The sequence below is a fragment of the Apodemus sylvaticus genome, chromosome 18 (genome assembly GCF_947179515.1).
Source record: "Apodemus sylvaticus chromosome 18, mApoSyl1.1, whole genome shotgun sequence".
NCBI lineage: Eukaryota > Metazoa > Chordata > Mammalia > Rodentia > Muridae > Apodemus > Apodemus sylvaticus.
The window spans coordinates 54,618,146-54,629,783 of record NC_067489.1 but is presented as its reverse complement, the minus strand read 5'-3'; the positions used below and the strand labels follow the sequence as shown (position 1 = coordinate 54,629,783).

General features: G+C 51.3%; 1 protein-coding gene across 1 annotated transcript; it reads right to left on the bottom strand.

Annotated features, from left to right (window-relative positions):
• Nucleotides 1-8,120: 8,120 nt before the first annotated feature.
• On the bottom strand, nt 8,121-10,840 carry Hand2 (heart and neural crest derivatives expressed 2). Its single transcript, XM_052162085.1, has 2 exons — nt 10,206-10,840; nt 8,121-8,867 (listed from the first exon to the last, which is right to left on the bottom strand). Exons 1-2 carry the CDS (start codon nt 10,758-10,760, stop codon nt 8,769-8,771), a joined length of 654 nt encoding a protein of 217 aa, XP_052018045.1. The 5' UTR covers nt 10,761-10,840; the 3' UTR covers nt 8,121-8,768.
• Between the last annotated feature and the right edge of the window lie 798 nt (nt 10,841-11,638).

The window sequence follows — 11,638 nt, the reverse complement described above, 5'->3', positions numbered from 1 at the left end:
GGTGCGGGGGTGGGTGAGGGGACGATGACTTGAGGCTGGTTCTACCATTTGGCGCTGTGAGCCTGGTAAACATGGACCCCCCCCCCCCAGCCCCCGACTCACCGCCTTCTATGCTCTGAGTGGTCTTTGTGAGTCCAAGAAGCACAAAGGAGAGGAAGTGCAGAGAGAAGAGGAAGGGAGGGCATGGCGGTGGAGATAAACCTAGCATACACACACGCACACAAAACCAACTTTGGGGTTGGACTGTTTCTATTTCAGACGACACGACCTGGATGAATGGAGCATCCGGAGAAGGTTTTTTTGAAGACGTTTAGGAGGAAGGGTGAGTTTTCTGTTGAGAAACTCAATCTGCCATACAGTAGCGGCCCCATCTGGGATCTGTCACTGCTGACAGCACCACAGGGCACAGCCGTGATCTTCTGCACAGCCTGCACTCCCCGAAATACCCTCCTTAATCAAAGGATGTCTGCGAGCCGGCGCTCAGCTGACCGCGCCGAAACTGAGAGGCCTACGGGTTCCACCCCTCCCGCCCCTCCCCAGGCTCACAGCCTCCCCCAACCCTGTCTTCCCAGAGCATTAATTAAAAGCGGAAAAAAGACAGAGGCTGATGTCATTGCTTTCAGACCATAAACGTAAGAGTCATCCTGTGAGAATCCCCGAAAATGACTTTAATGAATAATTTCAGAGACAGTTATGGCTTTGGGTGATTACTGAGCGAGAATATGAAAACCAGATTTTCAAGGGAAGGCGATGGTCAGGCGGTCTGACCGCCCCCCCCCCCATTAAAACCACATCAGTTTTTCTTCTTCCCCAACTACTACTACAAACTTAGATTTTTGTTTTCAGGGTTGTTTATTTCCTTTAAAACTAAAGTCACAAGCATCTCTCTCTCTCTCTCTCTCTCTCTCTCTCTCTCTCTCTCTCTCTCTCTCTCTCTCTCTCTCTCTCTCTCGGCATTTCTGTTTTATCCCAAAGACAAAAATATCAGTGCCAAGCAATAGCAACAATGTATCTTAAGAAGAAGGCCCTGGTGGATGACCATTGGTCTTTTCAGAAAGGAGGGACTTTCTGCCATCTTGGTTTAGAATACTATCTTTTCTAGCCTCTTCTAGGCAATATGTTTAATGAAGATTGAACACTCGGCCCTGGAGTAAGTGCATTGTTTGTTTTAAGTGAAATTTACCTGGCCAAGTAGAAAACATTAGGGGAACAAATCATATGTTTCTGCAGGTCTCTATGACTCTGCAGCTCTCTCTCAGTCAGCAAAGCTTGGAATGTGGCTTGGTATTTTGAAAGACTCCATTTAGCCATGAGAGAAGCATTAGGATAGTTGGGGCCAATGGGTTGTGCATTAAAAATATTATTTGAAGTTGAGTATAAAGGCATGCGCCTGGAATCCCAGCACTTGAAAGTCAGAGGCAAAGGGATTGTCATGTTTTGAGACTTAGTCTAAATAGAGAGTTTCTGGGTAAGTCTTAGCAACAGATACAAACACACTTTGGAAAACAAAAGCTACTGAGGCATCGGTTGGACACTAGAAATGTCCATACTTCATGATCTTTTATCAGAGAGGCACAGCTTCCTACAAGTCTAGCTTCTTTGGTTGAAGACCTACACTGAGATCTCTGGGCTAGTGGCCCATCTGATTTGACTCCACCCTCATATAATTTTTACCTGGAGAAAAAAAAATACTGTAGGTCAGAATAATGTGGTTCTTTGTGGTTTTGAGTGCCCTGGTTGAGAAATTGGTTGTCTGAACCAACCAGATTCCAACATTAAGGCAGGCCATGGAGAACCCACCTGGCAGTGCTGTAAAACCCAGGTGAGTGCCCGGTTTTCCCTTTGTTTCTCAGCCAGGCCAGAGTCCTGAAGTCCAAGTCCTGAATCCAAGGATGGATTCTTCAAAGCACACACTTGAGTGCTTTCTCCGTGTGCAGAGGATGGGAATGGAAGCTCAGGAAGACAGTTTTCTCTGACTTAGAGGAGATGGCCCCTTTCCAGTCTAGATCTCAAGGAGACGTGTGGAGTTCATTCTGTAGACTTGCTTCAGATGCTTGTGAAGGAGAACTTTTGGGAATTCTCAATTCTGATTCCCCAGTTTATTTTTTATAATCTCTTACATGGAGTTTGTCATTTTATCTCTTCCCTTAAACCAAGCCTTTCTTCTTTACCTCTAAATCCAGTGTAGCCTCTGACTGAACAGACATTTGCCCTGTTGCACGTATGAGAAAGTAAACCCCAGGCTGCTGCAAGGCATGTATCCTTGTTCAAGGCAAACTGAGCTACAGGGTGATACACGCCTTGTCCAATTCTCTCTTGGAGGGTGTAGACTCTAATAAGGGAGGCCTTGGCCTATTCTTTCTTCATATTTGATAGTGCACCCTTACCCACACCAGGCAGTATTTTGGTGGCTCAAGGAAAACATTCCTAAGACTCTGAACCAATTGTGGTGGTGGGTGTGACCTCACACAGTGTTTCTAGAATTTTCTGCAGGAGTTTTAAGAATTACAAGCTCTAAGTGGGGGGGGGGGGGCTTGGGCGTGGTGGTGCACGCCTGTAATCCCAGCACTTGGGAGGCAGAGGCAGGCAGATTTCTGAGTTCGAGTGAGTTCCAGTTTCAGGACAGCCAGGACCACACAGAGAAAACCTGTCTCGAAAAACAAAAACAAAAAAAACCCCCAAAAAACAAAAAAACAAAAACAAAACAAAACAACAACAACAAAAAGCTCTGAAATGAAGTCCCTGGCTTGCCCAATCTGAATTTTTGGAAGTTTGGAGATGAAATATGGGTGGATTTGTAATTTTGCTACTTTCGGGGTGGGGGAGGGAAGCTCCACCCTGGACAGTTCAGATACTGAGTTCCTCACAGCACCTGTCCTGCCTGCCAGCGGCTCGGCAGGGACAGGGGTCATGAGCATCTAGGAATCACACACATATCTGCTCCGGACGCTGCAACACAGCAGAGGACAAAGCTGCTGCGCTAGGCGGCTAGTCGCGTGTCCTGTTCAAGAGGTGTCACCAGCTGGCCAGCTGTCACTAGATCTATTAGGCTCTAAAGCAGGTGCAGAGGTGCAGTCTCAAGTGACATTCTGTAATCACTTCTGCCAGGTCGTCCCCTTAGGTAAAAATTTCCACCATTTTGGTCCCGAGAACTACTTATAGTACAGGCGGGTGCTGTGGGCGGGACACTAATTACCTCAAAAAAGTTCCCTGAGAGTGGTTTGGCCAGATACCACTAGTAACCACGTGGGTCCCCGGTTTGCACTGGCGTTACCCCTTAGGCTGCCTTTATTGGTGTAGGACTGCAGCAGCGCGTGGTTCATGGGTAGCAAAGGAGCGCTGATCGGTAGGCTAATCGTCCCAGGCTGATAGTCCTAGGCTATTAGAGGCTTTTCTAAGAGGAATGCACAGGACCAAGAGAGTTGGAAGATTTCTAGTAAGCATCGCCAACTGGCCCCCTTCTCACCTCAAACAAGGAAAACAAAACAAAACAGAAAAAGTGGTCCAGGCTAAAAATATGTATTTAGAAGGTTCCCTCCGCGCAGGCGGATAGAGCTTTCCAGCTGCCTGCCTGGCCCCGGGAGGACTTGGCCGCGCAGCCGCCGATTACACCCAGCTAGCTCTGCTGGGATGGCTCCGAGCCGTCTGCCCTGACGTCAGCGAGGCTCTGGGCCTCGCTGCTGCGGCGAGATAGGAGAGCGGCCGGGAGCGGGCGCGGCACTAATCACTCCCAGATGTCCCTAATAGCGGAGATAAAGACGGACGGAGAGGCCGGGAATAAATTTGTAATCAGGGCTCTACCATCTGATCATCAAAGCGGTCCAAATAGCGGGAGAAATTTGGAGGGAATGTATATGCAGGGGGTTGTTCTCGCTCCTGCAAGAGAACTGACTTGGGCAGGGTGAAATGGTGGGAACCTGGGGGAACCGATGAGAACCAGGGTGGGGGGGGGGGGGGAGTTTAGAACTGTGCGCAGGAGTCCCGGACTCCGTTACATTACTTTAAGGAGGTTGGCCGGCCAAAAGGCGCTCAGCCATCATCGGCTAGTGACTGGAGCAGACAGTTGCTGTGCTTCGAAGCACACCGGCTGGATGGTGAGGCGGCGCTCTTAGAACTGTCCGGCCCCCGGAAACGTGGGATTGGTTTCCTTTTTTGGAACAGCCCCCTTTCTTCCTCTTTTAAACAGTTAAAAATATCTAACGGATCTCTTCCACACACCCCAATAATCTCTACGAGAGTAATTTAGACTGCTGGGCCCTCCAGCCGGCTTCTGAACCCCAGTCTGAGGGCGGTTCCTTGGGAATTTTATGTCTGTCCACGAGGTCCAAGGGCTGGACAAGAGAGGAATCCGGGGACTCATTAGCGCCCTCCTCGTGCGGATGTCTGGGCTGGAGGATTTGACTTTCGGAGGCTCTGATTCTCCGAGGCAAAGATACATGACTAGATTGGCAGCGGCCAGGGCCCAGGTTCAGTAGTCTATGGTGTTTATGCAGCCACAGACTTCCTTTTCAAACAAACTCTGTTTTGTGTCCACCAGCCAACCCTTCTTCCAAGCACGTAGGTAGGGGCTCACGCACTAGGAGAAGGAAGGAAAATGAAAGGCGGCGGTGGATGATAAGCCCACGACCCGCAAAACAAAACAAAGCAAAACAAAACAAAAAAACCCCTAAAACCAAAAAAACAAACAAAAAACAAACAAAACAAACAAACAAAAACAACAACAACAACAACAACAACAAAAAACCGACCTTAGAAACAGCATACGGGTAAAGATCCAGGAGTGATGGAGCAGATTCCCATAGTTTGTAGACCCCGCGGTTCCAATGCAAGTCCAGGCTTTTGTGGAGACCTTTGCTCTGTTTGGTAGCCCTCCCTGTAAGGCCCTAGCACCTGACCTAGGTTCTCTCCTCGAAGTCCGGGGGTGGGGGTTGGAGGTTGGAAGTAGCTAACCCCAAAGCCCTTGCCTCCTGTGGTTTTGCATTTGAAACCGCTCTGACGTTCTCACAACCATTCCTTCAAAAATCTGAAGTCCTAAATTGCTCCTTGCCCCTCTCCTCATATTTTGACACCAGGAGAGACTAGCTCTGAGATTCTCTGCCCCCGTGGGGGCAACAGCCAGCAGAACCTCAGGTGGGGGAAGCGGAGTGGGCCATCACTCCACCCGGAAGTGAGGTGGCATATTTTGAAAGGGTCACGGAGAGTGGCATCGCCCTCTGACACCGCTGCATCCATTTCCATCCCTGAAGCCAACATCCCCGGCTGGCAGTTCCTTCTACAATCTAAAATCCTCCAAAGAAAATGCTACAACGGAACTAGCCTGAAATCCCTGCTTCCTCCGTGTGTGTCTCTGGGTTTTAGTAGACATGCAGGGTCTCCCGGTGACCTAGCTGTCATTTCGGACACGCTGTCTGGTAGCTGCTGTCAGTGTCTGTGGCTGGGAGCAAAAGTCCTGAAAAGCCAGCCGAGGAGGATACTGAGGTCCTTTCCGATCCATTCCCAAATTGGGGGGATGGGGGAGGGAGGGAGGGAGGCAGGGAGAGAGAGAGAGAGAGAGAGAGAGAGAGAGAGAGAGAGAGAGAGAGAGAGAGAGAGCGAGCCCTGATGCGCTTGAGGGTTGTTATCAGACTTGTGTCCTGTTCGGAGGTCTGGGGCTGAGCCCTGACAGCCAGCTCTACCATCAATTTACTTTCCGCGCCCCCAGCTTCCCATTTAGCTTTTAACGTCAAATCCTACATTTTTTGTCGGCTCCGGCCTGTCTAGAACGCTTGTGAATTCGCTGCAGGAGTGATCGCTCTTAACAAAATGGCAGCAAACACATTATCCGAGCAATTAAAGCAGAGGCCTTTTAGCCATTCCCACAAGCAGAAGCTTGGAACCTCTCCCCTCCATCGCCTTTAAACAAAGAATTAAAAAATGTGTAGCCGAGAAAAAGCGCAGAAGCAATGGAGAAATTTCCCACCCCCACCCCCACCCCCACCCCCCCCCCCCGCCCCTGCAACACACTAACCTGCTCCGTGGGAGTTTGAGGGAAAATAAGGTGGCTGGGATGCTGGGACGGTTTAGATTTGGGACCAAGAAAGGATTGTCTGTATGTTCAGTGGGTTGAAGGGTCCAGCGAGTTCAGAACTGTGTCCATTTAGCGGGTTTGCTCAGCTGAAGTACTGGAGCATGGTGGGGGGCGGGGGGGGGCGCTTTCTACTGGCTGTACTACTAAGTCGGCTGGATTCCAGCCAGTTGGGGTTTCCTGGACGTTGGAGTGGTAGGGTCAACTGAGCTTTTGGGTTTATTCTGGCCGGAGGGAGAGGGGTCTCTGCAGCTCACTGACTCTGGATAGTCTGAAGACTGGATGCCTGGATTGCCAGTCTAAACACACTAGTTAGTAAGAGTACACTGGGGTCTTTAGATTCCCTTGTGCTGGTATTTAATAAAGCAGAACAGCTGATCAAACCGGACTTCCTTAAGGCCTAGAAGAGAGGACGCGAGCAGGCACAGGCACACACGCTCATGGTGAAGATAATGTAAGTGCTGAGGCCGTCACCCAACTCACCTCCATCCATTCCAGAACCCTCTTGGGTGCCTTTCTTCTACCTCTAAAACACAGAATCTTTCTTCTGAGCTGATAAAAGGGAAGAAGCAGAAGGTCTCCGCAGGCAAAAGGAGAGAGCCGCTTGGTCAAACAGACAAGGATCCAGAGAGCTACAGAAAACCTGGGCAACCGCACCCTCCCCCAGCTATAAACAAAGGCAAGTGTCTGTAAACACAGCCCCTAGCCCACCAGGTCCGCCTGGCGTCGGCTGACCTAAGGGGAGAAAGTTCAGATCGCTTTGGCCTAGTTGTTCTAACCCCTCACCCTCCTGTTGTCAGCCATCCGCAGAAGTCCGAAACACCAAACGTACCCGCCCCCTACACTCACCCACGAAGGGCTGGGCTGGCTGACTGCAGACCACCCGGGTCAGAGAAACTATGGGTGTATGGGTGAGCCGTGGGAACTCTTGAGGGTTTGTGCCTGGAGGCAAGGTGTGAATATCACCCCAAGGATGGTTAAAGCTGGAACCCTTTAACCAGATATCCTTACACGAAGCATCCGGGAAACAAACCGCTTTCAAATAATGTTTATCTTCTCCAGTTTTCCACACGTTCCTAATAACACTTCCGCTTCTTTAATTTCTAGAGCCAGGGGTGAACTTTCTTCTGGGATAGTACAGGACCCCAGAACTGCAAAGCCTGGGACAGGGTGAAGTTCTGGGCGGCTGCTCTTCAGGGGGTACGTTACCACTTGCTCGAAGACTTCAGACACCGAGCAGTGTATATTGAGTTCCCTGTAGCTCCTTGTAAATCTAACCCAACCACTCGCCCCCCTTTAAATCTGTGGTCTTGTTCGCGATTTCTTACTTGACGTAAAATTCCTTGTTACCTAATCATAGACTCTTTCAAAAGACTCCACTCCCCTCCTCCACCGCCACTGCTCATATGAGAATCTTCCGATCTGGACAGCTAGCTAAACCTCCTTCTCTCTTTTTTCCCTCTTAAAAAAAAACTTGGATAAAAGCCCTATACTTCGAACTAAACGCCCCAGACTATTTCCTATGCCTGTAATAAGGCCTGGGATCCTCCTCACACTTCCTTCACAGGAGAGAGAGAGAGAGAGAGAGAGAGAGAGAGAGAGAGAGAGAGAGAGAGAGAGAGAGAGAGAGAGAGAGAAGCTCCCCAAACACAAAACGAAGCACCAGGCACGGGGCTTCCAGATACATATAAAACATGGCCACCTAAACCTTCTGCACAAGACACAGGCCCTTCTCCCAACCAGATACTCCTAAAGACTACTCAAAGCTCTCCTGGGAGTTTTGGCAAGAAGAAAAAGAGACAGGACTGGATAGAAGCCCAGGCCTTTGGTCAGGATTTTCACCAGCACAGTTTGCTTTAATAACAGCTCATTCAGCTAGGGAGCCTCAGATCATATTGATTGATTAGAACCACTGACTCTTTTAAAATAAAATTGGAGGCAATTATGATCATTTAGTTTACTTCTGAATATTTTAAATACGATGAAAACAAGTATAACAGCTTTGTTTTCAAAATTCTTTTGAGGTATCGCCCATGTAAAGATTAGTTTTTTTTTTTGTAAAAAAAAAAACACACAGTGGTTTATTGAATACTTACAACGTTTACACCTTCAATATTAATTAAATTCCACGGACGGAAGCGCACAAAAACACGAAGCTGGTGGAAACATCTTCGATTAGGGGACAACGACATTTGAAATGTGGCAGTACTAGTTAACCGACCCCGACAGAAATGTTAGCGGCCCTATTTTCTGCTTTGAAATAAAACTTTACAACCCCCAGGAATATTTATATCCGAAGGCCGAGTATTAAAAAGATACACTTCACATGTACACTAGTGTCCACTTCGTTTTATCTGGAAAGAGTTGGGTAAGGAGGCGGGGGACAACGCTGGTGTCTACACAGCCAAGAGGGAACATTCACATACAGAGAATGACGGGGTCCCTTACCACACGGGAGTGTCCTCTTCATATTAAAATATGGAATGCTTTTCTTCAAATATCCACTTTTTTTTTGAGAGGGAGGTGGGGAGCAGATGCTCAAAGGTGAGGAGGGGCAGAAAGAGGGGGAAGGAAATTGCACATAAATAAACCGGATGATTCAACTGCAAGAAGTCCTCAGAACAGAGCCCGAGGGCTTTCGGGGAGTCTTGGGTCTGCCTCTGACGCCTTGGCTCCCGGTTCGGCTCGCTAGCTCTCCTCTTCTTCACTGCTTGAGCTCCAGGGCCCAGACGTGCTGTGGCCAGCCTGTCCGGCCTTTCGTTTTCTTGTCGTTGCTACTCACTGTACTTTTCAAGATTTCATTCTAAACAGAAAGGGGGCGAGAGGGAGAGAAACGGAAAGAGAGGTTTAGCGCCTGCTCCCAGCCGCCTTAGCAATCCCAGGGCTAGAGGATACAGAGTACTAGGGCACGAGGGAAGGCCTAAAGAAGGGCATGACGCAGGTACCAGCCCCTGCAGAACACTCGTGCTGGTTTCCTGTGCTTTAGTTAGTGCCGCTGCCGCCGAGGCCTCCTCACCAAATGCTCAAGGACCCAGTCAGCAAGTTTATAAACAAACGGCCGATTTCTAGTCGTTTATAGAGATGCCTACGTTCTTATTTTCCCTTATTGCCATTGCAGGAGTGGAAGCAGAGGCCACTGCTAAACCTGCCTTCTGTTTTCAATAGCGAACCCACATCCAAAGGCCCCATCTGCTCTGGCCTGGGCCTCTCCCGCCAGCTAGCAGCAGCTCTGTGCATTGAGTCCAGCAGCAAGTCTCTTCCAAGGCCCTGGAAATCTCTGGTTATTCAGAGGGTCATTCCATTATGCACGAATCAAAGGGCTGCCAGCCGCAAAAGAGAAAATCTCCACAAGTAGAATTGTTTCCTAGGTTCTTCCTGGCCATGCCCTACTCTGAACACCATTACTTTACCGGCAGTTGGAAGAACATTTTTAAGTGGCTTGGCATAACTTCATGTTAGAATTGACAACAATGACCACAATGTGCATTTTTTTTTCCTCTTAAAGTGCACAAGCTCACTCAGATACACTTAGAAACACTCGTGAATTACTTGGGGGGGGGGAATTCACACTCTAACATTATTGCCAAAGAGAAACTAAAGCTGTATTTTTACGTTAAAGGTTAAAGGTAAAATGTTTACCGTTACTTCCCGCGTGCTAATAGCAATGTGAACAAACATAACATTTTCTTCCTGTTCAGAGTCAGAGGCAGCCTCGGTTTTGGAGTGGGGGATGAGATCAATAGTGGAATAACTGGAACCGAGAGGTCGTTAGGTAACTTACTTTAGAAGTATTTAGTAGAAAGTTTGGGTTGGAAGCCAAAGATAGCTTCAATGAACACAGATTGAGGTGACCCGGTCAGTGCGACTGGGAGATTGGTGAGTCCCTGCGTTTTGGGAAGTCAGTCCTAAATGGCTAGAGGGGCTTGGAGCCTCGAAGGAAAACTAGAAGCGTGAAATTCTGCTGTTGACACCCTCCCTTTCTTGCTTTTGAGGAAAGCATGCCTACTTCATCACCTGGTGAAAGCAGTTCACTATATAGTCAAAGAATGCGGCAAACAATTTCTCAGCCGGATTGGAAAGACCAGAATAGCGGTCCCAAGAACCCCGAGCTCCTCACCACCCTCTGTCCCTTAGTACTGACCAGCTCTTTCTTCCTCTTCTCCTCTTTCACGTCGGTCTTCTTGATCTCCGCCTTGAAGGCCTCCGCCTCTCCGTTCTGGTCGTCCTTGGCCAGCAGATCCATGAGGTAGGCGATGTAGCTGGTGGCCAGGCGCAGTGTCTTGATTTTGGAGAGTTTGGTGTCGGCAGGCACGTTGGGGATGCACTCGCGCAGCTCGGCGAAGGCGCTGTTGATGCTCTGAGTCCTGCGCCGCTCCTTGCGGTTGGCGGTGCCGCGGCGCTTCACCGGGCGCGGCCCCCCCAGGCCGGGAGGCCCGGCACCGGGCGGCACTCCCCCATAATGGGAGTGGTCCAGGCCTGCGGCACCGCTGGCGTACTCGGGGCTGTAGGACAGGGCCATGCTGTAGTCGGGGGGCGACATCTCCGGGTGGCCAATAAGCCAGCCGTGGAAGTAGGGGTTCTCCTCGTGGCTGCAGCGGCTGGCGGCGGCCGCGGCGGCGGCGGCTGCGGCCGCGGCGAAGGGGTAGCCCTCATGGTGCACCACGGGGTGGTGGGGAAAGCCCCCCACCAGACTCATCTCGCCTTCCGTGGCCCTCCACGCGCCCCAGCGTGCGCGCAGCCCCGCCGCGCCCTCCGATCGGGCTCCGGCCTCGGCGATCGGCGGCCTCCCCCACCCCCCACCCCCCAACCCCCGGGCTCCCGGGCCGGCCCTGCAGCCGCAGAGGGGGCCGCTGCAGCCCGGGGCCCGCGCCTGGCCCGCCGGGCCCGCCTCAGCTGTGCCGCGGCCGCCGGCTCCCCATGGGGCGCGGCGAGCTGGTCCCGGCACCGTGCGCCCTTGCTCGCCGCCGCCGCCCGCCCGGCTCTACAGCCCGCGCGCCGGCTCCCGCTTTCCCCGCTGCAGCGACCAGGCAGAGCGCTCCGGTGCTCATGCAAAAGTGCCGGCCGGCTCCCGCGAGGCTGTCCCGCAGACGCCCGCACGGGACTCCTGACTCCGAAGCTGACCTGGAATCCGGGGAGAGTCCGAGCCGGGGCTGGAGGAGCCGGCCCGGCTGTGCCGGGAGGCGGCGGGGTCGCTGCTCAGCGTGGAGCTACCTTGGTGCGACCTTCCCCTTCCCGCCCCTTCCCCTCCCCCACCAGCTCGATCTGGGTTCTTGGGCGCTTATTGTTTTAATAAAAATTATTTGGTTGTTGTTTTGGTCCTTGGGTGTGATTTGTTTTTTAAAGCTGCGAGTAACGTGTCCGTCCTCGCTCCTCTCAGGCTCTCTCCGAGGCTTTGCAGAGAGGTCTCAGCGCATCCATTTTCTAAGATCCTCTCCTCTCCCGACAAAAATCTTGGGCCCCTGAAGGCGCCTCGGAGCTGGGAAGCGGCGAATGGACTCTCGGAGGGGTGTGCACAGTGGCCGTGGAAGCTCCCGGGTGGCGGCAGCGATTCTCCTGGGCTGGACGCGGTGAGGC